This window comes from Trachypithecus francoisi, unplaced genomic scaffold, assembly GCF_009764315.1.
Source record: "Trachypithecus francoisi isolate TF-2019V2 unplaced genomic scaffold, Tfra_2.0 Lachesis_group11, whole genome shotgun sequence".
In the NCBI taxonomy this organism is placed as follows: Eukaryota; Metazoa; Chordata; class Mammalia; order Primates; family Cercopithecidae; genus Trachypithecus; species Trachypithecus francoisi.
In genome coordinates this window covers 86,669,842-86,697,698 of record NW_022681456.1, presented here as the reverse complement: position 1 = coordinate 86,697,698, position 27,857 = coordinate 86,669,842, and the positions used below count along the sequence as shown (strand labels likewise).

The window sequence follows — 27,857 nt, the reverse complement described above, 5'->3', positions numbered from 1 at the left end:
AGGAAGCCTGAGGGTTGGGGTGGCTGCATAGGGGACCTGGGGTCTTCAAGCAGGGAAGAATGAAGCGGTGGAGAGGCTGTGGGCCCAGGGCGGGGGGTCTGGCATTACCTGTCTTCAGCCAGGATGCCCACAGAGAGGGATGCCAGTGCGGTCACTGCCTCCACTTCTTCTTTGTCAGCCCCTGGCACTCTAGGCACCCAGGAGTCTGGACAGGAGGCCAGGCGCTGCATGCAGCCCCAGTATTTACCTGGGGTAAGATGCCAGGTCAGAAAGGGTTGGAGAAAGCAAGCCCCCCAACACCATGTCCTAGACTGGATATTGAGGTTGGTGTCTCAGGCCCGGGGCCCCGGAGTAGCGGGCCTGTCCTCCACTTGGGGTTGGCTCTCCCACCTGCCCCTCTCCTCACTTCGCTCCCCCTCCCCCACAGCCTGACAGGGTAAGCAGAGTGGGTTCAACATGGCTGTGAGGGGGTCCTAGCAGGTGCCCAGCCTTTCTCTCATCCCCTGTGGCTGCAAGGCCACCTTTGACTCATTCCCCACAGGTGCGGGGCTCCTGAGAGCACCAGGAGGGCCTGCTTGCCTGCAGACAGGGTCTGCGTCACAGCGACCTCCCAGAGCCCCAAGCTCGGGCCTCCCACTTAAATGCAGCCCCCACCAGTGCTCAGCCCAGCACTCAGGAAAGCAGGGCCTGGGAGGTGGGAAGAACACGACGTGGGAGAGCTGACCATCACCACAGCCGCTCTGCATGGGTGCCCAGGCCAGAAGAATGCTCCTCCTGCCTGCTGCTGTGAGGAACCATGTCCTGGAACCTGGCTCAGTGTGAGGGTACCCACCGTAAGAGGAATCAGCCATGTCTTTACCATCATGGCTCCTGTACCTAGCCCTCGATATGGGAATCTATTTTATTCATTTTTATCCCTAGTATAGATTATGAGTCTTGACATAAGATGCTCAATAGATACTGAGTTGAAGTTGAAAATTTAAAGTACTTTACAAATGTGGGGGTTATCCTAAGACCCAGCCCCCAAGCCAGCAGAGCTCCTGAGACCCCCGTGGCCAGGACTGTGGGGAGGGATGGGAACGAGGCCTTTTGGCAAACAAGGCCTGAGTGTTGCTGTTCACCTGGCCCTGGTCTAGGGCTGCAGCTAGAGATGGAGGCCAGTCACTACCTTGAGGGGCCACTGTCTGCTGGGCCCTGCTGGCTCCATCGGGAAGGCTCAGAGGACACCCCCTCGCTTGGGGGGTGCTCACCATTGCTGCCTGGGTCATTCACAGGATCTTACTCCAGACCAACAGCAGATCACCTGGCTGGCACTGGAAGCCCTAGGACTCTGGCCACGGGGGGCAGGGTACCACTAAGATCCTTCAGTCTGAGCTCAGCGAGTGTCCCATCTCCACACTTACTGTGCACCCGGATCACGGCCTCCAGAGAGCGGATGGCATTGAGGTTGGGTTTCTGTTTCCAGCCTTCTTCTGAAAGGGGATCCACCTATAGAAAACAGTACATCAGCCACCAGTCTCAGGGACCCACAGGCCCAGCTCACTCCCACCCCAGGGCCCCGGCCTGCTAGCCACAAGCACACTCTACCTAGGCCAGGAGACGCTGCCCGGACCTAACTCGGAACAGAGGCTTCCGCTTCGCCTACCTTGTTTCAGGCCTGGCCACTCCCACCCTGTCCCATCCCATCTGCCGCCCTTTGGGTAGTCCTGGGAGAGCCAGGCTAACCTGCCTGACAGAAACACGGATAGGGAAGATGGCTCACCTTGTTACCCAGAAGAGCAGCCACACAGGCCTCAGACGCGTCACAGATGGCTGTGAGGTCATGGCCACCCTCCAAGGCCAGCACCACTGCACCTCCTGCCAGGTTCATCAGTTGCTGCGTCATGTACCCAAAACCTAGAGGTTGTGTGGGGAGAAATGGGAGGGGCGGGAGTGGAGAGGTGACCCCGTTCCCTACCCCTGTGGCTTCCCTGCTTGCTTCCTCCCTAATAAAGAATGACTCACATGTTATCAATCACTATTTCCAAAGTGCTTTCACACTGAATGTCATGCAAAACCTACTAGTATGCTTCACTCAAGGCTCAGGGAGGTTAAGGGCCTTGGGAAAGGCCCCACAGCTAGTAGGTGGCAGCAAGGCAGGACTTGAACTTGGGTCATTGACTGTAGCCTGTGTCTTTTTCACTGAGCTGCACCCTCTCCTCTTTCTGTCCTGTGGGCCCTGTGGCCCAGTGGGCTGAGTGGGCGCCCTCTATTCTGAGAGTGCTGCCCCTCTCTCCCTTCCTCTGGAGGAGCTGCCAGCCCACCTGGAATCAACCCAGCTGGGGTGGGGAGTCCCATGGCTGAGATTCCTGCCTACTGGAATTAAGTCCCCATGAGTATGACCTGGTCAAGCCCTCTATGGTGAACCAGCCTGGTCCTGAGAAAGGGCCTGGGCTGTGCTCAGATCCCGGGGGCCAGCCGCCATACTCCAGTCCTCAGGCTGAAAGTACTGGGCTGGCCACTGCCACCTTCCCTTTCAGACTTGGGAGTGCCTCCCCACTCCCCGCACCACCTCGCTACTGCCCGCACCGCCTCCCCACTGCCCGCACCGCCTGGCTCTCAGTCCCTATATCTCCCCCTCAGCTGAGGCTCCCTTACATTTGGCAGAAACATGGTAGCCACCCAGTGGGGCTGGGTGACCCTCAGCAGCATCAAATCCAGCAGACACCAGGACTAGGTCTGGAGAGAACTCTCGGGCAATGGGCATCACGACTGTCCTGTGAGATCACAAGAAGTGGTGATCATCATACTGTGCAGGGTTGCCAGGGGCGGTTCTGCCAACGTTGCAGTGGGGCACCCTGTTCTTAGGCCTCCAAGGCTCCCAGTGCCCCAGAACAACTGGCAGAGTTCTCTGACCTCCTTGATCTTGGCTGGCCACCCATGTCCCTGGCACACACACCCTGAACTCAGCCCCCTAGGGGACATAACTAGCAAAAGGCAGAAAGGAGCCAAGGATGGGGCACCAGAGGGAATGAAAGAGGAGTGTGTGTGACCATGTGTGTGTGCACGTGTGTGTGCACGGAAGCATCTGTGGGGTGCAGTGGCCTGAGCCACAGGGAAAGGGTCATCTCACGGCCTTGCAGAGATGGACTCGGGTCATGAGGCTTCAGGGACTAGAAATGCTCAGTCCTTTGGACTGAGTTGACCACACCCAGCTACTCACTACTTGAGAGCTGAGTGGGGACAACTAGGTCCTCTGAGGTCCTGGGCCACCTGGCTACATTCTCTCCATCCTCTCCCTCTTCCAGCCCTCCCCCACAACTGCCTCCCTCTACCCTGATCCAACTCTGGGGTCTGCTTGGTTGTTCTTCATAGCCCTGGGCTCTGAGAAGACTCCAGGAACTCCAGCCCAGGGCTCTCATAGAATTAGCTGTCATGGATATAACTCCAGAAAAGTGTTTGAAGATCCATTTCCAGAATTCTCTTTTCCCAAATGGAGTGCAGGGACCCCAGTGTGAAATATATAAGGTCTCCTGAACAAATCCCAAAGGCCCTCTTCCAGAATGACTTTTTTTAAGTTACTCCCCCAATATGGACATTATCTGCTTTCTCTCTTTCTCCACAATTTAAATGTCTGCTCTTCTGCTCAAAGCCCACCTCCTGCAGGCAGCCTTCTCTGACTAAATGTGCCAGCTCTGCTCACTCCACTGCCCATCTGCCAGCAATCAGTTTGACATTGGCTCTTGGTAATGTATGCCTTTGCAAAGCACGCTTTGACTTTTGTGTTCTTCTCTCTGTGTGTCCTATTCTCACTAGTGTTCACCTACAATGTCTAGGAACTGGTGGGGACAGGCTGACAATCCAACTGATCACCTCCACCCTGGTGCTCTTGGGAGAATGGACAGGAGAGGGTGGCCTTGCCCCTCTGGGCCCCCAGAGCACATACCTGAAAGCAGCCAGGTACTCAGGATCCCCCATGGGGGGATCCAGACCTCCAGTCCAGGCCACATTGACATTGAAGCCCTCACCGCTGCCAGCCCCTACCTGGAAAGCAGGAGGCAAGAGAGACATGAGGACAGCAGAGTCCCAGAAGGGGAACACCAGCTTGTTAGAGCTGCCACCCCAGCTCATCCAGCCTCCTCATTTCCAGATAGGGAAGTTGAGGATCAGAGAGGCTCAGCAGTCTATCCAGGATCACACAGCTCATCATGACAGAGACAGAGTAAGTGCCAGGAGGAGAGTCAATGAGGCTGGAGGATGTGGCTCTGACATGCGGTTACCTCATCCACAGCCCCACTCCCCGGGAAGAAGTTGCCATCGTCATGGCGATGCAGGGAGATGTAGAGCACACTGGGGTCTTGGTAGAAGGTTTGCTGGGTGCCGTTGCCATGGTGCACGTCCTGTGTAGGGAGATGGGCAGTGATTAGGGAAGGCAGAGAGACGGAGGCCAGGACAGATTAGAAGGGTTTCAAGGTCAGTGGCCATTCTGAGGTCAGGACCCTAGACTGGGGATCAGGAACCTGGGGTTCCTAGAGCCACATGGTTGAGTGGCCCCACGTAATCCACTGCCCAGCTCTGAACCTCGGCCTCTCTGTGCTGGACAGGGCTGGCTGTAATATAAGATCCTGAAGGAGAGGAGGTGTCCCAATCTCAGGCCAGCCCACCTGAGAGAGTAACTGTGTGGACATGGGGTTAGTGGCAAGGAGAGGGAAGGGTTCAGGGTGACACACATCAGGAACCACTCTGTCTTGCATAAAGTCATGAAGTTATGAGGCGATCAGAAACCAAGCTCGGTTACAGAGTGGCAGGTACCCGAGGCCCAGCCCCATCCCTCTTAGGGAAAGCTGGGCCCTACACTTGACTCACAGGACCACGCGGGGACTCAAGTGTGCAAAGGTCCTCCACTGTTCTCAACATCTGCTTAGAAATGTCTCTTTCACAGCTGTCAGTGCAGAAGGGACATAGCTTAGCAGTTAAATGCAAGCACTCTAGAGCCAACCGGGCTGGGTTCAAATCCATCTCACGACTTACGAATGACTGTGTGTGAGTTACTTCACCTCTCTGTGCTCACTTTCATCTGTAAAGTGGGTTATAGTCAGGATTAAATCTATCATGTGTAAAACCATCAGTGTCTGGATGTAATTAGTGGTGTACTGATGTTATCTGCTATTATTCTTATCATCGCTACCTGTACAGGAAATGCAGGAATTACTAGATCTGCCAAAAGAAGCCAATAGAGGTCAAAAGACAACACTCAAATGACAGCTCCTACCCATCGCGGGGGTTTGCGAGGGCTGAATGCGTTCCCACACACCATCCCCTCTAGGCCTCCCAACTGTGATGTGGGTGTTATCTCCACTCAAGTTTTATACAAGGGGAAACTGAGGCTCAGAGAGGCTACTGCAGAACTAAGACATGAAGCCATATCTCTTAACATCAGGCTCAGGGCTTTTCCCCCAGGGCTCTCGAATCAGAGGGTGCTACGAACAGGCACCTACCCAGTCTACAATGAGGATCTTGCTAGCCTTGCTCTGCTGTTGCAGCTGCCGGCAGGCGATGGCCACTGAGTTGAAGAAGCAGAAGCCCCTGGAAGGAGAGAGAGTTCCTGCCAGCCCATTCTCCCCACATGCCCTCACCTCCCCAGGCCCCTGGGTTGGCCCAGCCTGAGAAAGCTCAGGGAAGAAGAAAGAATGTCCCTAAAGGAAGTTCCTGGGGGCTTGCCCCCCACCTCATCCCACCCAGGTCTTCCCCTAGCCTTACATGGCTGTTGAATGATCTGCATGGTGTCCTGGGGGCCGCACCACAGCGAAACCATTCTGGAAAAAGAAAGAATGCTTGTCAATCAACAGACAGCTCTCTCCCACAGCTGCATGAACGTACCCCAACAGTTTAAATCTCAGCCTGGTCCCCAGAGCCCTCAATTTCCCCTCGAAAACCCTGTGGCAATTTCTAAGATGAACGCAATGCCTGGGTTCTGGGCCTACGTTCCCCACTACCCCACTCTGCCGCCTCCTTTGTGGTGTGCTCACCTTCAACCCAAACCTCCTACCTTCAGCTCACGAGAAGCCACTTTGAAGGCGAGGTCAGTGACACTGCCAGCGGCCCAGCGGGCTGCATTGGAGGAATGCAGCTCATTCCAGATGGTGTCAGTGTCCACCTGCGGGAGCCAGAGTCAGGGCCCGCATCATCCAAGGCTTCACACAGGAGCCAGGGCCCAAGGGGGCGGTCCCCACCCCACGGCCAGGACCCCAGGGGCAGGGAGCTGGGCAGACAGTGCTGCCTCCCCAGTGCCCCACCGCCCAAAGGCAAGGCCTCCTGTGTCCCCCAATCCCAGCATGACTTTTTCCCAGCTTAAGTCCCAGCACCAGCCCATTATCTGGCCAGCACTCTGCTGGCAGCATCACGCCTGCCTCCCCGGTCAGGGGAGGGGGCATGGCGTTACCTGGGCGGGACTTGGGGTTTGGGCCGGGAGGGGGTTTTAAGCCCCAGCTGACTCTGCTCAGGCCCTGCGGGACGGTCGGAGCTGGAGGGGCCGTCTGCACCACTGTCTTCCACTCAGGGCCCCTAGCCCAGGCTGGGAGGCCCCCCAAACCCAGTCCCTGGGCCTCAAGGCTAGGGAGGGGCCGGGGGGCATGATGGGGAGATGGGAAGGGCGAGGCAGACCAAGAGAGGCGAGGAAGGCAGAGAGAGTCGCAAGAGGCTGGAGAAAGAGAGAGAGAGGGAAAGACAGAGAGGGAGAGGAGGGAGGAGAAAACAGAAGCAACAACAGTTGGAAAAACCAGAAAGTGGCAAGAAATGGGAAGTTGTGAACAGGGCACTGACTGCCTCCCAAAGTCCCCCACCAGCTACAGCTCCCACTTTCCCTCCAGAATGAGGCCTCCATCCCCTGCCTCTACACACCTTGCTTGAGAAACTACTGCAGAGATAGTGTTAGGCGAGGAGAGCTGAGCCAGAGGGGGCGGGAAGCTCCCTTCACAAAGGGGTGAGGACTGAGGAAGCAAAGCTCATGAGTTTGGGGCTGTGTCCCGGAGTAGGGAAGTGCTGGGATCGCCAAGGACACTGGAAGCACCACCGTGACGTCACGCCAGGCAGCCCAAGGTCTGGGGACCAGGCTGAGGTACCCCACTTCAGAGCAGACAGAGCAGCCTGGCGGCCAGTGCCCAATCATGGGGGTCTCTGAAGGGAGAGATGATCCTAAGCCCCAGCCTTGGCCCTGCTCCTGAAACCTCACTCAACATCTACCAGACACCTTCTAGGGGCGAGGCTTATGCTGGGCTCCGCATTCGGGGGACACTGTGGGTCCGAGACACGCCTGTCCAAAAGGAGCTTCCTGCTGCAGAGGGCACCTCAGGAAGTCCCTGGCCCACCCTGTCTGGCAGAACCACAACAAGCAGAGGTTCTGCAGGGGTTGGGCCTGGGAGAACCACAGGGAGGAGAGCTGAGAGCCCTGGCAATGCCCCCTGAGACCCTAGGGCACACTTACCCCAACCCCACCACAGGGCAGCATCACAAACATCCGCTGTGCCAGGAGCCCTGCGAGGAGAGGCCCAGCCCGCGTCAGCGTGAATACTCTCAGCCTTTGGCCCAATAGGGAGCAGGGAACCCAGATAGCAGGGCTGGGTGAGTATTGGGGGAGAGAAATATGGAAGGGAGAGGTGGAGGTGGGCTGCGGAGGGGCTCGGCAGCAAGCTGGAGTAGGGACGTCCAGGGAGTGGGAGGAGGCCAGCTGGGTGGGCAGAGCCAAGACAGGAGTGCATGGGAGCTGGGTGAGGTGAGCGCGCACGGGGAGACAGGGCCACTAGGCCCTTACCTGCCAGCTTCCCGTTGTCCAGTTTGAGGCGGCTGAGTGGGTTGGTGCCGTAGAGAAGCACGTGCCGCTCAGAGTGGACCGACTGCAGCTCCTCCAGGGAGGCCTTCCGGCCTCGGAGACACTGAGAAGGGGACCACAGAGCTCTGAGCCCATGCTCGCCCCTTCCCTCCCATCACCACCAGCTCATGTGCCCCTCATCTCTCATGGGCCCCAGGGCCCCCCACCCCTCCCCTCCCATGACTCCTCCCTCCACCCATTCCTCGGGCCCCACAGACACCTCCTCACCTCACACTGGCTCCGGAGTCCCCGCTCCTGCAGCCGGGACCAGATGCTCTGGATGCGGCCGGCGTGCTCCGGGTGCCTGCTGTTGTCACCACAGGAGCACTGGTGCTTCAGCATGACCGAGTCATAGATCAGCCCTGCGGGAGCAAGGGTCAGAGCGGGGACCCAGGGAGTCCTCACGCCCCATGGCCTTGGCTGCAGAGAAAATGCCAGCATCGCCACAGCAGGCACCCACACGGAGCCGGGCAGGCACACACCCCTCACACTCACACAGGCCTGCATTTCATCCTGCCCCCTGCCCCAGCCCCAGCCCCTCACACCTGTCCACACACGCCCAGACACTTGCCCAGGTGGCGGCAGCCAACACACCGACACAGCTCCAGCCAACACGGCTGCCACAGAGCCATGGCCTTCCCACATGCGGACACGACTGCTGGGTGGCCCAGCACTCGAGGGCCCAGCATCAGGCACTCAAGTGCTCAGAGCAAAGCATGAAGTCGAGGTCTAATGTACAGCGTCTCACATGGGTGTCATGAACCCAGAGAGGTTACCAAGGGGTGTTGGGAGGGGAAAGAATTCCTAGGAAACCCCAAAACCGGGAGCTAAGAAGCCCACAATGACACTGGACCTTGTAATAAGACAAATCCAGCTTTGGAGAAGTGACTATTTCAGTCTGACCCATGGGAAGTCTTCAGAGGAGGGACCTGTGCATTGCGGGTGGGAGGGTCAATTTCTGTGGGTCTAGGACACTAACAACTGTCAAAATGCTCACACCATGTGACCCAGGAATGCTACTCCTTTAGAGTGAACCTTGGGAAATAATCCCAAGCATGAGGAAAGATTTATGCATAAGGAAATTCAAATAAACTGTAATCTAAATGTCTAACTGATAAGGAATCCCTCAGTAAAAATAAAATACAATGATGAAATACTATGAGACTCTCAGTTTTAAAGACTAATTATGCCAAGAAGCATTCATAATATGTTAACTAAGTAGGATACAAAACGTAGTTCATGTGTTCATGGCATCTGCACATGTACATATGGCCAGAACAAAGCCTGGACTGAAATACAGCAGAATTTCAGAGGCGTTACTTCTGGGTGGTGGGATACTGGTTGGTGATTTTTCTTTTCTTCTTAGGTTTTTCTGTACTGATCTTCAAAATGTCTAAAATACTTCTGAGCTCTTTTTACAAGCAGAGCAAACAATAATAAATATCATTTTTAAAAGGTCTGAGTGCACTGGCAGGAGACTGGAATTCTTATCCTGGCTTGACTACCACTTGCTATTTGACCACAGGCTTTGTCACCTTAGATTTCCTGAGCCTTGGTCTTCAAAGGGGAAATGCAATAACCAGCTGTTCCATGTGCTCCATGAGTACTGCATGGACCTAACAAGGCTAAGCGCTCTGTGGCCTCTAAAAACGTCCCAAGTTGACACCACGACACCCACATGGACTCGCGCAGCCGAGCCCCTCCCTCCACCTGCCACCCTCCTCCTGGTCCCACCTGTGGTGAAGGGCAGGGTCCTGGCAGGGGTCTCTGAGCTGGAGAGGACTCGGGCCTGGCTGGCAGGTTCCGGGGCTGACAGTGAGGCAGGTGCAGCTGGGGAAGACTGAGCCCGGGACAGAGGCCGGTGCCCACCCTGAGCCAGGGGAAGCAGCACAGTGTCCCCGGTGCTGCCCCGGGGGAGCCGCCCAGCCAGTCGCTGCTGTTCCCAGAGCAATACCTAGGGGAAAGATGAGGCTTTGGTCTCCAGTGCCTCAGGGTCCTGCTCCCTCTACTTCTGCCTGAGATCTCGGGAACTGCCAAGCAGGCCCCTTTCCTAGAGAGATTCCAGGATAAACCTAGAACTGCTGTCCAGTGGGGCTCTGGCCTTTGACTCTCTAAGCCCCCTGACCCCTGCAGCCCCCTGAAAGACTTGCACCCCAGACTAACCACTCATTCCATCAGAGCTCCCCGGGCCCTTGGGACTCCAAAGCCAGGAACCAGGGGAGGGGCACTGGATCTTGCGCTGACCAGGATGTCCTCATCTCCTGGACTGTGTAACTGCTCAAGAACATGTATGTGGCCTGTCATCATGTGTTACGGATTGAATTATGTTCCCCACCCTCAAATTTATATGCTGAAGTCCCAACCCCCCAGTACCTCTAAACATGACCTTATTCAGAGATAGGGTCTTCACAAACAGAAGTAATCAAATTAAAATGAGGTCGTTAGGGTGGGCCTTAACCCAGTATGACTGTCGTCCTTATAGGAAGAGGAAATCTGAACAGACACACACAGAGGGAAACCACGTGAAGCCACAGGAAGAAGATGACCATCCACAAGCCAAGGAGAGAGACCTGGAACAGCCCCTGTCCTCACACTCACAGCCACCAGAAGGCATCAACTCTACCAACACCTCAATTTCGACTTCCAGCCTCCAGAACTGTGAGATGGTAAATGCCTGCTGTTTAAGGCACCCAGCCTATAGCACATATCCCAACAGCTCTGGCAAGCTAATGCACTGGGTCCTGATTCCCACAGTGAGAGCATTCTGCTGGGCATGCTGGAGCCGGGCTCCATTCCACCTCTGGCCCTAGCCACCTTTCTGGAAAGAGGGAGACATACCAGGGCAGGAGTGTGTGTGGCTCCAGGAAAGGCCAGACTCCCTGCTGGAAAAGGGACATGCTTCACCTGAGACTGGCAAGCTGTTGTGTATGTGTATATGGGTGTGTGAGTGTGCATATGTGTGTGTGTGTGTGCCTACACCTTGGTGTGGATCCAGCACCCAGGATCTTATAGGACAACCATGGGTCCTAGAGCTGCCTCTTGCACTAATGTCGTATCTCCCTCCCCTCCCCATCTTATGCCAGGCGCCAGAGTCTTCTGAGGACGCTTTCTGAGGGGCAGGTGGGGACTGCCATACCTGGGGGTGCTGCTGGAGAGGAGCAGGGCCTCTGGCCTCAGGCTGCCCATGGCTCAGCTCCCTGTGCTCCAGGCCATCGTCTACCACCTGGCCCGGTCCCCCACCATCTGTCTCCAGGTCTTCAGCCGAAGGTATCTGCCGCAGCCGGGGCTTCTCACTCGGTTTGGCTGACCTCTGGGGAGGGGAGACCCCTGGCTGAGAAGCCATGGTGGAGCGAGGGGCATGGGGTGGGAGGTAGTGCGCTGGGCCAGGCAGCAATCATCTTGCTAGGACTCCAGCTGCCACGCAGCTCTGGGCTCCCAGAAGTCACATCCCCTTCTTTTGTCCTCCAGGTCCCTGCCCTTTCTAAGTACCCCTCTTCTTTCAGCCCCTAAGGTCCCAGTTAAGCACCCCCTCAACACCTCCACTACCCAATTCCTCTCACCTTGATCACCTGGACGTGAGCTTTGAGCTGCTCCAGGCGGGGCTGCATGGGGCCCAGCGGTGGGGGAGCGGTGGCACTGGGGGGCAGGGGCTCTGAGCGAGTCCGGCTCAGTGGCCAGTGGAGACCTGACCCGGAGAGCCGCTCGGTGGTCATTAAGGACTGGGCAAAGTGGAAGGGCAAGGGCCCAAGCCCGGGCACTGGAAAGAATCGGGGGATGGAATAAGGAGGGAACCACAGGGAGCAATGGAAGGAAGTGAGGGTATAGGGTGGGGAGCCAGGGTGCAGCAGGGCGATGCACAGGACAGGGGGACAGAGATGGGGAGGAAGGATGGGCCCATCCCAAGCTGGGCCCTCAGCAGGATGCAGGGACCCAGCCCCTTCCCTAGAGAAGCAGCAGACTCACCAGTCAGCAGCGGGGCATGAGAGCCTGAGGGGTCCAGGAGGAGAATGGGCTGCAGGCGAGAGGGCAAAGTGCCCCCAGCCTCGGGCTCCAGGCCATGGGGCAGGAAGAGGGGAGTGTGGGGGCTCCCCAGGATCGGCCCCCGAGGGCCCAGAGTCGGATGGGTCCTGCGGTCACTGTCAGCCTGGGGGAGAGGCGGGAGAAGTCATGGGGAAGAAGATTCCAGCAGAGAACAATGAAGGTGTTGGGGTGAGGCAGCAGGAAAAGGGAGTGAAAGAAGCTGCGGGCGCTTGGAGTGGGGGTGGGCACCCCAGCCACTCACCCTGGCAGGGGCGGGCAGCCCCAGCGTGATTGCGGGCAGCAAGGACACTGTCGGCAAGGCGAACGGGGCCAGAGAAGTCTCCTGCAGCCGCAGCCGCTGGCCCAAGAGCGCCTGCCATAGGGAGCAGGGCGAGGGTCACCGGTCCCAGACCTCTACCCCAGCGCACCTTCCCCAGAACACCCAGGAGGCTCTGGCAGGGGCTGCCCAGACCCTGCAGCCCCAGCCTGGGTAGGGCCGCTTGCTGGAAGAAGGCTGAGCCTCAGAACTGCCCCAGGAGAGCCCAGTCTCAGCAAGGCCTTACCTCCGAGCCCAGGATGGGATTGGGGCCGTGCTCGCTGTCATTGGGGGAGCTGCACCCTGACGCAGGCGTGCTGCTACTACTTGGGGAGGAGTCTGAGGGTTGGGGAGAGAGGGAAATGCAGTCAGAGGCCAGGGTGGGCAGGAGGGTACAGCCAGGCCACCTGGTGCAGGAGACCCAGGAGCAGCCCCTTCCTTAACGGGCACCTTTGCTTCCTGCTTTCCTTTTTTTTCTTTTTTCTTTTTTTTTTGAGACGGAGTCCTGCTCTGTTGCCCAGGCTGGAGTGCAATGGCACGATCCCGGCTCACTGCAACCTCCACCTCCTGGGTTCAAGCGATTCTCCTGGCTCAGCCTACCAAGTAGCTGGGACTACAGGCATGCACCACCATGCCCGGCTAATTTTTGTATTTTTAGTAGAGACAGGGTTTCACCATGTTGGCCAGGTTGGTCTCAAACTCTTAACCTCAGGCAATCAACCTGCCGCGGCCTCCCAAAGTGCTGGGATTATAGGCGTGAGCCACCACGCCTGGCCTCCTGCTTTCTTCCCATAAGAGCAGGACGAAGGCAGGCCACCTTTGGCCTACAGAACCTCTGCACAGTTTTTTGAAGGGTGTCCCCTTTTCTGGGAGATGTCACCTTAGCTAACAGAGCAGGGACTGGGTTTCAGCCCCAACTCCCGTGCTTCGGCAAGTGTGTGGGACACCTCCATACAACCATGCATGGCAGTCCTAAGGAGGGGACCCCTGTCTAGGTGGGGCCTGACCCAAAGGGACAAGACCAGCCAGGTTTGAGGATGGCAACTGCACCCGCTCAGCCGGCCCTCACCTCCGAGGGTCTCTGCAGGCCGCCGCCGGAGGCTGGGGGGTGCACTTTCCTTTCGGAGCAGTGGATTCTTCCTCCGCTCCAGGGACTTCTTGGGCTTATAGCGCAGCTTCAGGTTGGGCTCAGAGACTGCAGGGAGCACCAGCGTCACTCAGGGCCCCCCAACCCTTCTTTTTTCCACCCTTTAGTCCCTCAGTCCCAGTCATCTCTATCAGTCAAGGAAAGAGAAGGCAGAACCAGAAAGAAGATCCTAGCCTACCGACAATCCCCTGGCCTGGCCCAGTCCAGCCCGCCCACCCCTGCACACTCCTCCCCTACGTCCAAGGCCCTTCCCCCTTCCTTTGCCTGGAAGGTCCCACCTGTTTGTCCAGCTCACCTGTCTTGCGCAGAGGGAAGTGCTCTGGGGGGTCACTGGGCAGGCTGGGAACAGGAGGCAAAAAGCTGCTGGGCATGGAGCGGGCGGCTCCTTCCGTCTCCAGGGGCTCCAGGGTTCTACAGAATGAGTGCCAAGGCTGCTTCAGAGCGGTGAGGACACTGCACAGGCACCACCCTGAGCACCAGCCCTGGGACCTGTGGGGCTGGGCAAGGTGGGGCTGGTAGGAATGGGGACCATCTCCAGGTGGCAGCAGTGGGCCACCTGTCCTCTCTAGCAGCTACAGTGCAGAGCTCTGACCTAGGCATAGGAGCCAGGTGCTTGGTGCGTAGGTGAAGAGCCCACTGGGGGCTCTGTCACCTGCACTAGGAACCTGCTCTGGGAACCAGGACATTTTTGTGCTCAGGGAAAATATAAAGAGAGAAGGGGCTCATGTGCAAGAAAAAAGCCAGTAAGGGTGTGTGTATGTGTGTGTGAAGGGCCTCGGGTGGGGTGGGAGTGGGGAGAGAATTTAAAGAGAGAAGAGGGCACGTATCAGTTGAGAGAGGGGCTTGGGGGCATTATGTTTAGAGGAAGGTTAAGGACTGGTTGTGGCAGCTGGGGAGGAAGGAGGCGTGTGTGTGTGTTCATGGCTAACTCGGGGGTGGGGGTGGAGGCTGCATGTGGGGTCAGGAGGGCAGGTGAGGAGGTGTTACCTGTAGGGAATGCCGGGGCTGTTGGAATGGACTGTTCTCTCTAGGGCCGCCTGCTGTTTTTTCAGAATCACCTCCGCCAGCTTCTGCTTGACCACGCTGCTGGCTACAGCACCTGTAGGGGCAGAGTCATGAAGGGGTTGGAGGTGGGTGGACAGGCAGCCTCATGACACTCCCTGGCCACTGCCCTGTCCCCATCCTCAGTAGGAAGCGTCCCAGGGACTCCCCGGGCAAGAGCCAAGCCCGAGGTCCTACCCCTCCCTGAAGCTTCCAGACACTCCCCACCCGACCCCACATCCCACACACATTCACAGGCAGAGCCCAGGCAAGCAGAGGGAAAGCCTCGGCTCAGCTGGCTGCGCCCCTCCCACCTCACCCCTCACAAGCTACAGAGGCAGTCACAGGCACCCAGCTGGTGGGGCGGGGCTGGGCTGGGCTGGGCGGGGCTGGACTGGGCTGGGCTGGGGCGGCCTCCTCCTTACTTCGCTTGCTCTTGTCCTTGTGGAGAAGCTGCCGCAACTCTTGTTCCTGCGGTCCCACCTGCAACTCGGGCATCGGTGTGTCCATGGAGAGCTGTGGGCAGGGCCGGCAGCCCAGAAAAGGACAAGAAGTTGAGGACTGAGACTGGGGTCTAGGGAGGCTGAAGGCGGGGAGGCTGGGGACCAAGCTCAAGGTGGCCCCATGTGCAGGGAGCTCCATCTTTACCCTCATGGGCTCCACCGAGCGCTGCTGCTGCAGGCCTGCTAGGAAGAGGTGGTGGTGCAGGCGCTGGGGACGCTGCAGGGCCAGCAATGTGGGCTCTGGTGGGGGCTCCACTGGGGGCCGCTGGCCCACCCGCAGGTCCATGGGCAGGGGCTGAGGGCCTGGTGTGTCTGCACAGGGCCTGGGGCAGCCTGGGGACAGAGAGAGGGAGCAGGGTAAGCTGGAAAGTTTCTCCTCGGGGGCATGACTACAGCCTGGTCCTCCCTCAGCCTCCCTCAGGCTCACTTGACAATGGCAAAACACTCTCATGGGGGTTTCTCCTCACTTAATCCCGTCATGGTCCTGCAAGGCAGCTGTTACCAATTCCATTTCACTCGTGAGAAAAAAGTCACAGAACTGAACACAGTTACACTGTATCGCTGGTGGTGTTGGAATGGAGCCTTCCGACTTCACCACAGTGCTCTTCCTCTAAACATGTTCCTCCCTGGGCCTAGGGCTGAGGGCTACGGTGATCTATGATGGGACACTGTCCTATGGTGGGACATTCTTGGCCCTGCCTTCTCCCACCCTTCATTCCTCCCTGGAATCAGAGGATTTGCCCAGCTGCCCTTTAATGAGTTGGGCTCAAAGGAAGCAATCAGGCAGGCAAACAGGCCCACTTTGTTCCGCCTCCAGCCCCAAGCTTCACAGGCCCTCTGGGTCGCCACCCTCCCATGCTCTATCCCCAGTCATGAGATAAAGTGATGCCTCAAGCAGACAGCCAGCCCTGACCAGCCACATTGGGCCTGCAAAACCCTGTGCCCAGGGCAGGTTCCTCAGCTCACAGGGCCCATGTGCCCTTGGGCCTGCTCCTGGGTGCCTCCACGGCAGCTCTGGGCCTGGCATGGTCAGGATGGCAGGCACGGCTGCCTCTTCTCAAGAATCCTCTGCACCCATGCTAGAAGCACCCTGCCAAGGCTGTGGGTGCAGGGGCTATTTATAACTAGCCACCAGACTAGGGTCCATGCCAGCATAGCCAGTTGGACCAGGCTGGGCTGAGCAGCCAGAGAGGCTGAGACACTGGGAGATGGAGCTGTTGCATCGGGCTTATCCTGGAGAAGGGGAAGTGGGTGGGGTGGGAGCAGGCCGGCCCCATGGTGGGGGGCACACAAGTGGAGAAGCCTTCCTGGAGAGGTCTCCTTCAGCAATTCCAAAGCTGGGCATCTCCCAGTGGGGCAGCCACAGGCTGTCCTCAGGGATTGCGGCTGAGGAGGGCTGGAAAGGCCTGTGGCAAAGCACCAGTCCAGGAGTCAGAAATCATAGCCTCCAGGCCCAAGCCAGCCACTCCTAACCACAATCTTTACATCTACAGCACTTGCGAGTGAACATGTACAAAACTCTCTCACCTCATCAACCCACTGGCCCTGGGGGGTAGTCATTACTATCTCGTTATTCTAAATAAGGCAACTGAGTCTCGGAGGTGAAGGGCCCTATCCAAAGTCACCCAGCTAGGGGCAGAGCTAGCATGGGTTCTGGTCCTACCAAGGCAGGTACTCCAGTTTTCCACCAACTTTCAGTAATTCACCTCCCCTCAAGGGGCTTTCTCACTAAGCAAAGAACAGGGGTTTGCAGTAGGCTGTCATGAAAGGGCATTCACTCTAACATTCCCTGAATGTGACATGAACACAAGACAGGAGCCCAGCAAGGAGGTGCCCGCCATGCCCCCCGAATATCAAGAGGCCCAGAGGGACGGTGATGGCTATGCACCCAGATGCCACCCGCAGTAGAAAATGCACAGCTTTGATGCCCCACCCCTTGTTCACGGTGCCTCTCAAGAAATCCGGATTCTCATTTGGGTTGAGTCTGGGTTTCGAATACGAAAACACTCCTGCCCCAGGAAGGGTTTCAGTCCTTCCATGTTCTGTGTCCTGGTTTCCCGGGGTGACTCCCCTGATTATGCAAGAGGGGCCTGTGGGAACCAAGGCCAGCCACCTGAACCGAAGACCAGTGGCTTCAGCCACACACGGATTGTGAGCAGACCCCAGCAGCGGCCCTTCCCCTCACACTCTGCATGGCCACTGCCTCCACAGCAGAAGGGAATACAGGATGGGCTCTGCCTGGAGCCCTGGAAATACTTTTTGGGGTGCTATAGCACTCCTGAGGCTCCAGAGTCTGGTCCTAACTTGGCTTCTCTCAACTTGGTCTGCATCTGAACATGAACCCTCCACCTTGGCCATCAGCTTCCACCTGTCACAAATCCACATCTCTTCTGTTCTCTGACCTTTTGTTCACAATGTTCCCCTGCCTGTGCTGTCCTCATCCCTACATTCTACTTTTCCAAATCCTACTCTCTGCTCAAAGCTCAGCTGGAGTCCTCCCTCATCCCTGGACCTAGCCAGCGTCTAGCATCCCTCCCTCTTTTGGACTCCAATCATGTGGCTGTTCCATTCCAGGATCAGTGATCTGTGGGCAGGCACCATGTCTGAGTTAAGCTCCATAGGGCGGGGACTTGGTTTCATGCATTGCTTATTATTCCCAGCACCTAGAATAGTACCTACCACATGACAGGCACTCCACAAACATAGAATCAATGAATAAATCGGTGTCTCTCCTAAAATGTCGAGGAAAGTACCCTGGCACAGAGACAGAGCTCATTAATGATTCTTGAACAAATGGATAAACTCATGAATCAGTGTCCTCTCACTGGGCACTGGTCACATTACTGCATTCTACTATTTTTTTTTCTCTTTGTATTTGTGTTTGCTTCCTCCCTAACCTGCCTGTTAGCTTTTCAACAGCCAGGACTAAAGCAAGGAGGATACCTGGACTCCATTTCTCCCTGCTATATGGAATTACTAGGCATCAGGCTGTGTATCTTGCACTCAGTAGGCCCTCAGTTGCTATTGGCTGCGCTGAAGGAAGGGCAGACCGTGTCTAGTCCAGACCTGGCCCTATGGGCATGTCCTAAACCAAAGCAGCAGCAGGAAGTCCAGTCCTTCCCCAGGGCAGACTAGCAGCAGAGAAGGCTCGGGCCAGCAGAGGGAGGAGGTGCAGACAGTGAGAGAACACTTCCCCTCCAGCAGAGCAAGGGCTCTGCAAGGGCTGCCATGCCCACCTTGCAGAGCCGGTGTGAGAACCGAATGAGTCCACACACAAGAACACACCTTGCCTGGTGCCTGACATGGGGCAGGGATCTCAGTATAAATATTAGCTTCTTACTTTCCTTCCTGTTTCACTGCTCCCAGCAAGAACAAGAAGGGCATCCTGTGTTTCCTTTTCCTGTTGTGTTTCCTAGCACTGCGCCCAGCCAGCATCCAGAGCTGCCTCTCTTACCCCGGCTCCTCGCCCCTCCCTGGAGCCCCCACCTCCTGGCTCTCTGGCAGATCAGGCAGCGATCCTGCTTCTCCAATCCCTCAGCTTCTCGCCTTTTTACAGCCTTTCCACTCCTCATCTTCCATTCCCTACCATGGGCTCCCCTGGGCTTGACTCTTACCTGTGCCAGTGGGGCTGCGATAGTGGGCACCCGGGCTCACCTGGGTCCCATCTGTAGAGAGAAGAGAGACGGAGTGAAAGAGCTGCAGGGAGGGGTGAGGAGAGGGAGCAGGAAGGAAAGAGGGTCAAGCCAGACCTGCTCCCTGCCACTCCAAGCTTGAGCACGCCAAAGCCTGGGACCTCCACCAGAAGTTAATCAAAATCAGAAGACCCTACCCCATTCGACTTCTCCAATCCCCCTGCTGGCGAAAAGGGCTCCCAGCTCCCTCTTCCTCAAGTCACTCACTCTAAATGACTACAGCTCAGACAGAACAAGAACCTAAGGAGGCCTCAGGTCACCCAGCAATGCCCTTAGCCCTCCCTCCTGTGGTCAGATACGATCTTCCCTGGGCAGCCAAACCAGGCTCCCATCGCCCGAGGGAAAGAAGAGGGCCGAGAGGTGAGGTGGGGCCAGAGGTGGGAGAGCCCGGCTAGGGGGGACGGCTGTGGGGACAGGAGGAGATGGGGAGGAACAGGCCTGGAGAGAGGGAACCTGGCCTGCTCAGAGCCTCCCAAGTGGGAGTGAAAGGAGCAGGAGGGGACACAGAGGTTTCCAGAGTGGGGGAGGGACTGGGTCACGGCCCGGAGGTCAAGTCAGATCTGGTGGGAACTGTGAAGTGGTAAGGGCAGGAGTGCACAGCCTAAGGACCCCGTAGTGCAGACCCTTTTCCTCACACTGCCCCATCCTATGTCCTGCTGCCTCTGTTTCCTCAGAGAAGGGACCTACTCAGCCTCTTTCCCAGATTATCTGAGACAGAAATCTTTTTTTTTGGAAATGGCTACCTCTTCTAAGCCCAACAAGAAAACCTACAGCTGGTCAGATTTTCTGGTCAGCAGCAGAAGGCCCCCAGGGGACGTGGAGGGCGGCAGGGGTTGGAGAAGACAGAGATGAGTCCTGAGGCCACCTGTCCAAGAGAGATAGCTTTCCCTCTTGCTGTCCAGTTCAGGGTCAAGGGGACAGGAGGCCAGGAGACCCAGAGGCTGCCTGGAGGGGGTACTGGGTGGACACAGAAGCCCTCTGCTGGCCAGACTTGGGGCAAAAGGGGTATTTTTTGAGAAACTGCCAGGTTGCTCCTTTGGTTCAGTGTCACAGAGGCAGCCACAGTTCCTCTTCAGAGCTGAGAAATGAGAACTTCCTGCAGGCAGGCGCTGCTGGGGGAGGGGGCAGCCTGGGCACAGGGAGACTCCCACCGACTGCCCTCAAAACATCCCACGCTTTGGGTGACAAAGTTCGGTCAGAAAATGCTGCTCGACCTATTTAAATTCTGCCCATCCTCTGAGTTCCAGCCCAAGTCCATCTCCTTGGGAAGCTCCCCGTGACCTCTCCCCTCCTCCTTTTCCACAGCACTCGCTCTGTGTCTACTACCTTGACCCTTCATTTATCATGATCTCTGTGGTGCCCTGTGGAAGCCATGGCCATCTGCACCAAACACCTCACTGGGCACATGGCAGGATCTGTGAGTAACTGGCAAATCAAATACAATGACTCTCTCCTGACAACCTGCCTGAGACAGAGCATGCACATTTCTCAAGGTGGTGGGCCTCAGAGGCAAACTCCCCTCCCCACGACATGGTAACCCCCAATCCCAGGCTTTCTTAGTACCTCTTCTTTCTTCTGCAGGACCTAGTCCTCCCAGAGGTTTCTGGACTGGGCTCCAGGGTGCACTCCCAGAGACTGTGTCAGGCTGAGTCCCCTGCCTCCTGGGAATTCTGTCCCACCTCCCCAGTCCCTACCCAGGGGCTGGTCAGAAGCATTCATGCTTGGGAGCAGAGCCAGGTTCTCTGCGGATTGCTCCCCTGGTAACCACAGATTTTGGACACCATGCACTCTCTGGATAGGAGAAAAAGTAATGACCCTGAACTCTGTGGTGTTGGCTATCAGGACCCAAAGGGATGTTTTGTGGTGATAATCCATAATAAAAAGTCTGTCCAGAAAAGCTGTGTGCATGTGTGCGTGTATGTTGGCAATGGGGGCTGCTTCCAATAGCAACTCCTGGAAAAAGTTCTGCTTTTCCCCCGCTCCCTGGCCTGGTGCTGAGGGCCATCAAGTTCAGAAGAACCCAGAGCAACAGAGATAAGACCTGGGAACAACTCTCTTTGTGTCCTAGAGAGAGGAAAGGTATCTAATGGCACCCCGTTAGTAGCTGAACTGAAGCCAGAACATGAATATCCTGCATCCCAGTTCTGGCTTGAGTGTGGGGACCTCTTTTCCCATCACTGCCTCTCTCCAAGGGCTGTTACTAGTAATTTGGGGTCAGCCTGAAAAAAAAAAAAAAGAGAAGTAAATGGACCCAAGGTACCAGGAATACTATCTAGCACTGAAACCTTCTCCACATGGCTCTCTGCCAGGTTGGAGAACTCTCCTTTTTGGAATCCTGGCTACTCTACCCTTTTCTATCTTCTTTGGAGGCAACTGTAGTCAGACTTAAGAAACAAGTTTACTTGGCGCTGGGGCACGTGGGTCAGCAAGTCACCTTCTTAAACCAGAACACCTGATTTTACCCAAAAACCTATGGAGCCCCTGTTCCAATGGGTGCACCCCAGCCCTCAGCAACCTCCAGAGTAGATACAAACACAATTCTAAGCACCTGGAACAAACTGACCTCCCTACTGCTCCTACCTTATTGCCTCAGGCTCCAGTCTTGGTCTTCCCTGCCCAGCAGGTATGACTTTGCCTCCTAGATCTGCACAAGGTGGATGAAAACCTGAGCCTTGCCGACCACCTGCTCTCCCAGGAGCTTCATGTCTTCAATGGGACAGAAAGGAGCACTGCCACCTAGAATGCCCCCTCCCAATGCCTCCAGGGTCTTTTTTTGTTTTTTTTTTTGAGGTACGGTCTTGTTCTGATGCCCAGGCTGGAGTGCAGTGGTGTGAACAAGGCTCACTGCAGAGGTGACCTCCTGGATTCAGGCGATTCTCCTGCCTCAGCCTCCCGAGTAGCTGGGACTACAGTATGCACCACCATGCCTGGCTAAATTTTTTTGTTTTGGTTTGTTTTTTTGTAGAGACAAAGTCTTCCCCTGTTGCCCAGGCTGGTCTATAACTCCTGGGCTCAAGCGATCCTCCTCGCTCACCTTCAATGTCTTTGTTGAGGCTGTTCCCACCTCCCTGGACTCTTGATTAGCTGAAAAGGAAGCAGCAGCAAGAAGACCTAGGCCCCAGCAGCAAGAGGAAAGCAGGCAGTGGCAGGAGGCCATAGTCCTGGGTTCAGAGCTGACTCCCTTCACACCCGAGGTTGCTGTCTCTGGTTCTCTTTCCCTGACATAGGCTGGAAAAAGCTTGAGTCTCCATGGGGCTGGCAGAGAAGATGAAGGCTGGTGGTGAAATAGCTTCAGGAAGATCCAAGAATAAATAAACAGGAGAAAGAACACTGTGGTTGCCAGGCCTCCCTGCCACAGGGTGGGGGCTGAGCACAGAGGATCAGCTCCTCTTCCAGGCTTTAGAGATCATTCAGACCAACACTCTCATTTGATACAGGAGGAAAGAGAAAGAAGGGGCGAGGTCACAGCCACCCAGCCAGCCAGTGGTCCAGCCAGGCCAGGCCAGACCCGTACAGGGGAAACCCAAAGGTCGACCCCGAATGCAGGTACTACTTCCATGGGAAGTCACTGATCTAGGGGTTGAAAAGACGGAAATACGAGTGAAACCTGGTTCTCACTTTCAAGGAGTTTAGCATACAGCCTGCAGCCTTAAACATCTTTGAACAAGTACAATACTTGCAGATACTAAAAAAATTCAGAGAGCCCAAAAGTTGTTAGGATAAGTTTCTCATTCATCCCAGACTCCCTAGAACTTCCCTGGAAGCCACCCTTTCTAACAGCTTCTTGTGTCTCCCTTCCAGAATTCTCTACACTGCTCATGGATTGGCACTGAATGCTTCTTGCTTAGATTTATCCAGAATCCAGCAGGGGGCTCAGAGTGGGCTGGAAGCCCCCGCCACATGAGGTCTGGCAGGCCACAAAATGTGAGGGAATCGAAGGTCTGAAGCACACAGGACATTTGCTTTGCAGTCAGATGGGACTGGGTTTAAGCCCCGACTCCCTCGGTGACTGGCAAGGCAAGCCAGAAACACAATTTAACCTGCTTAGGCTGCCCCATCTGTAACCAGGAGATAAGAATACCTACTTCAGGCTGGGCGTGGGGGCTCACGCCTATAATCTTAGAACTTTGGGAGGCCAAGACGGGCAGATTACTTGAGGTCGGGAGTTCGAGACCAGCTTGGCCAACATGGTGAAATCCCATCTCTAATAAAAATACAAAAATTAGGCATGGTGGCGGGAGCATGTAGTCCCAGCTACTTGGGAGGTTGAGGCACAAGAATTGCTTGAACCCAGGAGGTGGAGGCTGCAGCGAGCTGAGATTACACCACTGCACTCCAGCCTGGGCGACAGAGCAAGACTCTGTCTCAAAAACAACAACAACAACAAAACAAAAGAATACCTACTTCAAAGAGGTCACCTGAGATTAGCAATGCTGTCTGTGATGCACCCAGCACATGTGGGGTGGGGGTGGGTGGTTTCCTTCGTGGTAGTTTGCCTGCTGCACTTGTCTGCAGCCTCCTTCCTGGCATTAGCATTTCAGTGTCTGCTCCCAACTCTCCTCCCCCCTCTACCACAGACCATTTTCTCCTGGATGCATGCTCCTGCCCCATCTCGCTCGTTCGCCTTTTTTTTTTTTTTTTTGAGATGGAGTCTTGCTCTGTCACCCAGGCTGGAGTGCAGTGGCACAATCTCAGCTCACTGCAACCTCTGCCTCCTGGGTTCAAGCAATTCTCCTCCCTCAGCCTCCCAAGTAGCTGGGACTACAGGCATGAGCCACCAAGCCCAGCTAATTTTTGTATTTTTAGTAGAGACGGTGTTTTGCCATGTTGGCCAGGCTGGTCTCAAATCCCTGTCCTCAGGTGATTTGCCCACCTCAGCTTCCCAAAGTGTTAGGATTACAGGTGTGAGCCACTGTGCCCAGCCCCCTGCCCTATCTCTTATCGCCAGCCTCTCCCAACTCTTCCCTTTCTCTTTCACCTGAACTTTTGTAAGCGAACACCTTATTATATGCTAGGAGTTGTTCTAAGTGCCTTACATTTGCTAACTGAGCTAGTCCTCATGACAAATCTATGAGGTATTTTTTGTTTTATCCCCATTAGGTAAATGAGTACACTGAGGCCCAGCAGTATTAGATAACTTGTCTGAGGCCACAGACAAGTGGTAGAGGTTCAGCTGGGACTTGAGCCCAGGAAATTGGGCTTCAGAATCCACGCTCTCAACCAATACACTCTACCCCTCCTCTCCAGCATTCCCATTTGCCACAGGCTAGCCAACACAGGACACATGCAGGACCTAGACGGGCATGCAGAAAGATGAAAAAAAATCACACAGACCCACAGAGACCCATGCCAGCAGCAATCCCCAGCCTTGTGCAGGTGAGAGGGCAGAAGCTATGTCATCTTTGGGTACCCATGAAGACAATCCCAAAGAATCATTTGGAGCAACTGTTGACTTTGTAGAAACCAAGCAATGATTTGGGACTGTATGCTGGGAACAGGGGGCTGGCGATGGGTTGGGGTCTTAGAGGACCCTCAGCTCCAACTCCCCTGCTCTCAGTGCCCTGCCATATCCCTTCTCTAGAAGCTCCCAAGTCCCTCTAGGACTCTCTCATTAGCGTCCCAAAGCAAGCTCCCCCATTTCTCTGTATTGGCAGAGGAGCCAGCTGCCCATCAGGGCAGCGGCTTAACTGCCAGGTGAGCCAGCCAGGATGTCTGCCTACCCAGACGAAGGCCTCCGTCAGTCCGAGGCAAGGGGACAGAGAAGCTCCTGCACACCAAGCAGGAGGCTGGATATATGGGTGGCAAGGCCAGCCTCCTGCCTCCACAGCGAGTGTGCCTCTTTCTTGCCACCTCGGGGCAGCTGGGGCCCTGAGGCAGCTATTTTTAGCTCTTGACACCTGGGTATTTTGCAGCCGCAGGATGTCCGGTTTGGAGTCTCTTTCTGGGAATCCCACACAGGGCTGTTGTAAACAGCCCCACGCAGCAGCCGCCTGAGCAAGGAGCCAGCGTCGCCCCCCACCCCACCTCCACTTCTGCTGTTTGAGATGAATCAAACAGGAAGCAGATGTAACCATGGCAGCAGCGGCTTGAGCTCCCTGGGGGTGGGAAAGCATCCTCCCTGGTTCTTTGTCCCCCACCCCAGATCCCCAGCTCCACCCTGTGGCCTCTCAAGGATGGAGACCTGGCAGAACCTGAGGCCAGGGAGCTGGGCCATTCTGAGTTGCGTATGGCTGTCGGTTTCTGGGCCTGGCACTCTCTGGGGACCCTTACTGACCTCTGACAGAGAAAAACAGGGGTCGTCCCAGCCCTGTCCACCTCCCGGGACCTCTTGGGCCACCACTCAGCCTCCTTGCAAGTCCATTGTGAAGGGGAGGGCATAGCTACTTCCTGGGGTGGCAGGCCTGGAGGGCCTGCATCTACTTCCTATTACCCATGGCCTTCGGCTTATAGCCTGGCCTGCCCCTGCACTGCTCTGCCCACTTAGGGAATTCCTGAGCCAGTGGGTTCCCCTAGTCCACACTACCCTAGGATTTCTCAGTTCCGAAAAGCCCTCAAAGACATAAGTTCCACACTCATCCTCACTCCTCTGCTCCAGTATCTCCAGTCCCGGAGATAGGAAGTTCACCATGATGTCTAACCACAATCTGTCCTATCATAAGCAAAACATCCTGAGCAGGCAAGATTTGAGGCCCTATCTGTAACATGGGGATAAGTCGGCCAGTTTCTGCCTTCATCTCTCCCCTTCTCTCCTACCCCTCTGGGGCCCCACTTAGACCAGCTGCTCCCTCTTAGCAGCCAGTGGGAGCCAGTCTTTCTCAAGAGCCAGTGTTTGCCCCAACAGGAAGCACAGTCACTGGCCCAGGCTGCCTCTAGGGGCGGCTTCTTCTCCCCTCTGAGATGTTACACTCATTCCCTTGCTCTCCTTGTCACCCCAGTTCCTGGGCCTTCCTCGGGCTGACCCTGCCCCTCTATGTACCCTACTCCTGCTTTGCCCACTGGTTCTGCCTCTCCCAGCTGCAGGCTGAGAGAGGAGATGTGCGTTCCTCACTCTTCTTACCTGTGCCACCCACAAGGCCACACAGCCCATTCCCAAGACTGCCAGGGAAATGTTCAAGTTACAATATCAACAATAGTTATATTATTTTAATTAATTAATAATATTAATAATGACCAATCATGTGTTAATGCTTACTGTGTGCTGGCTATTGTCCCAGGCATTTTTGGCGGGGGGAGAGCAACCTCCTCCCACTAAGCATTATTTATTTATTTATTTTTATTTTTATTTTTTTTGAGATTGAGTCTCACTGTGTCGCCCAGGCTGGAGTACAGTGGCGTGACCTCGGCTCACTTCAACCTCTGCCTCCCAGGTTCAAGCGATTCTCCTGCCTCAGCCTCCTGAGTAGCTGGGATTACAGGCCTGTGCCAACACGCCCGGCTAATTTTTGTATATTTAGTAAAGATGGAGTTTCACCCTGTTGATCAGGCTGGTCTCGAACTCCCAACCTCAAGTGATACGCCTGCCTCAGCCTCCCAAAGTGCTGGCATTACAGGCGTGAGCCACTGCGCCAGACCCACACTAAGCATTTTAATTGTACTATTGCAAGTAGTCCTCACAACTCTGTAAGGCAGATACTGCTTTGTTTGTTTGTTTTGTTTTGTTTTTGAGACAGAGTTTCACTCTGTCACGCAGACTAGAGTGCAGTGGCACGATCTCAGCTGACTGCAACCTCTGCCTCCCGGGTTCAAGTGATTTTCCTGCCTCAGCCTCCCAAATAGCTGGGATTACAGATGCAAGCCACCATGCCCAGCTAATTTTTGTATTTTGGTAGAGATGGGATTTCCTTACATTGGCCAGGCTGGTCTCAAACTCCTGAACTCACTCAATCCACCCACCTTAGCCTCCTAAAGTTCTGGGATTACAGGCATGAACCACCGCGCCCAGCCTATATACTGTTATTATTCTAATTTTGCAAATGAGGAAACTGAGGCTAAGAGAGGTTCAGAAACTTGCTGAGGTCACACGGATGGTATGTGGAGCTGCTGGGACTCCAGAACCTAAGCTTAGCATCGGTACACTGGCGTGGACTTCTTAACTCAGCCTGCCTCCTAGTAGCGGATGAAGTGAGACCGCCAAGGGGACAAGGGGATGCAAGACACAGTGAGGTCCTAGGGTATGCTCCCAGTGCCAGCCTGTTCCCACAAAGCGCACTGTGCTCCACCCCTGCCATCCCCCCTTCCTTTCTCATCATCTATTTCCCTTACTTTTTAAATGTACATTTTACCATTTTAAAGTGTACCATTTAAACACTTTACAGTGTTTCCTGTTAGTTGCCTCCAGCAGGGTATAACTAAACAAGCAAACCTCCCAGGGTTGCCACAGAGGATCAAACACTGCGTGAGCTCTCTGGAAACTGTCAAGCCCTCTACAAAATGTGGGTTGCATAACCAGAGCAAGTCACCCTCAGAGTCGGTACTTGGGGGTAAATTCCCTTGGGAGGAAAAGGTCTCTCTCTCTCTCTCTCTCTCTCTCTCTCTCTCTCTCCCCCCTCCTCTCTCTGTCTGTCTCTCTCCTCCCCCACTCACGTGCAGCCTTGGGCAGGTGGAAGGGCTGGAAGCACCCACAAGTGCAAAAGGGAGCACCTACCTTCAGGGCCGCTTCCTGGGGACTAGGAACACAGCCACATGGCTATCAGCATCCCTGGATCTGGGGCAGAGGAAGGCAAAAACCACAATGGAGACCCTGGTCTGCACTCGGTAAGAACCAGGCAAACCAAGCTGAGGCATCTCAGATGTGAGCAGCCACAAGCTGTGAATCCTGACACTCACAGGGATGTCACATTAACATTAATGACAGTAAATACCCTAGAGGTCCCATCCCAGTGGTGCTCTAGAATCCCCCTCCTTTTGCCTATTATTTTGGAAGATGGCAGAAGTCTAGTGGGCAGATTCTCCAGGTGACCTGATTCCCTTTTGAAGTCAGGCTGCCCTTGAGACTTGGTTGAAGGGGTTTTTCCAGATCACAAATACAACTAGGGTGCTCACACAGCCTTCAGGTCACTCAACAGACAGATGCATGGTCCTAGGTACTGATGTGGACAAACCAGCTGTCCACATCAATTTCTGGCCAACTGGGAATTCAGTAAGATGAACATTTACCGTAATGGAAGGTGGAAATCACTGATTGAAAAAACAGTATATGCAGAGTAATCTCATTTTCATAAAAATTACAACACACAAAGACACACAAGGAAATGGAAAGATGTGCAGTGATCTCTGACTGACGGGTCTGTGA

At 55.5% G+C, this 27,857-nt stretch overlaps 1 protein-coding gene across 13 annotated transcripts in view; it reads right to left on the bottom strand.

Annotated features, from left to right (window-relative positions):
* Positions 1-27,857, bottom strand: part of HDAC7 (histone deacetylase 7) — a 37,742-nt gene that overhangs the window by 1,246 nt on the left and 8,639 nt on the right. The window contains exons 2-26 of one of the 13 annotated variants that reach the window (XM_033222300.1): positions 27,210-27,269; positions 18,488-18,538; positions 15,019-15,206; positions 14,796-14,886; positions 14,317-14,428; positions 13,625-13,740; positions 13,252-13,377; positions 12,430-12,521; positions 12,129-12,239; positions 11,810-11,990; positions 11,407-11,603; positions 10,983-11,177; positions 9,581-9,800; positions 8,075-8,208; positions 7,790-7,910; positions 7,463-7,512; positions 6,029-6,136; positions 5,740-5,795; positions 5,478-5,565; positions 4,260-4,379; positions 3,926-4,023; positions 2,638-2,756; positions 1,763-1,896; positions 1,404-1,488; positions 109-247 (exon numbers count right to left, since the gene is read on the bottom strand). In XM_033222300.1, coding sequence (XP_033078191.1) covers positions 109-247; positions 1,404-1,488; positions 1,763-1,896; positions 2,638-2,756; positions 3,926-4,023; positions 4,260-4,379; positions 5,478-5,565; positions 5,740-5,795; positions 6,029-6,136; positions 7,463-7,512; positions 7,790-7,910; positions 8,075-8,208; positions 9,581-9,800; positions 10,983-11,177; positions 11,407-11,603; positions 11,810-11,990; positions 12,129-12,239; positions 12,430-12,521; positions 13,252-13,377; positions 13,625-13,740; positions 14,317-14,428; positions 14,796-14,886; positions 15,019-15,159 — 2,834 coding nt within the window. In that variant the 5' untranslated portion in view covers positions 15,160-15,206; positions 18,488-18,538; positions 27,210-27,269. Of the gene's footprint in view, positions 1-108; positions 248-1,403; positions 1,489-1,762; positions 1,897-2,637; positions 2,757-3,925; positions 4,024-4,259; positions 4,380-5,477; positions 5,566-5,739; positions 5,796-6,028; positions 6,137-7,462; positions 7,513-7,789; positions 7,911-8,074; positions 8,209-9,580; positions 9,801-10,982; positions 11,178-11,406; positions 11,604-11,809; positions 11,991-12,128; positions 12,240-12,429; positions 12,522-13,251; positions 13,378-13,624; positions 13,741-14,316; positions 14,429-14,795; positions 14,887-15,018; positions 15,207-17,552; positions 17,628-18,487; positions 18,539-18,702; positions 18,775-27,209; positions 27,270-27,857 lie in introns of those variants that run through there. The other 12 variants (XM_033222291.1, XM_033222292.1, XM_033222302.1 and 9 more) reach the window with 12 other exon arrangements.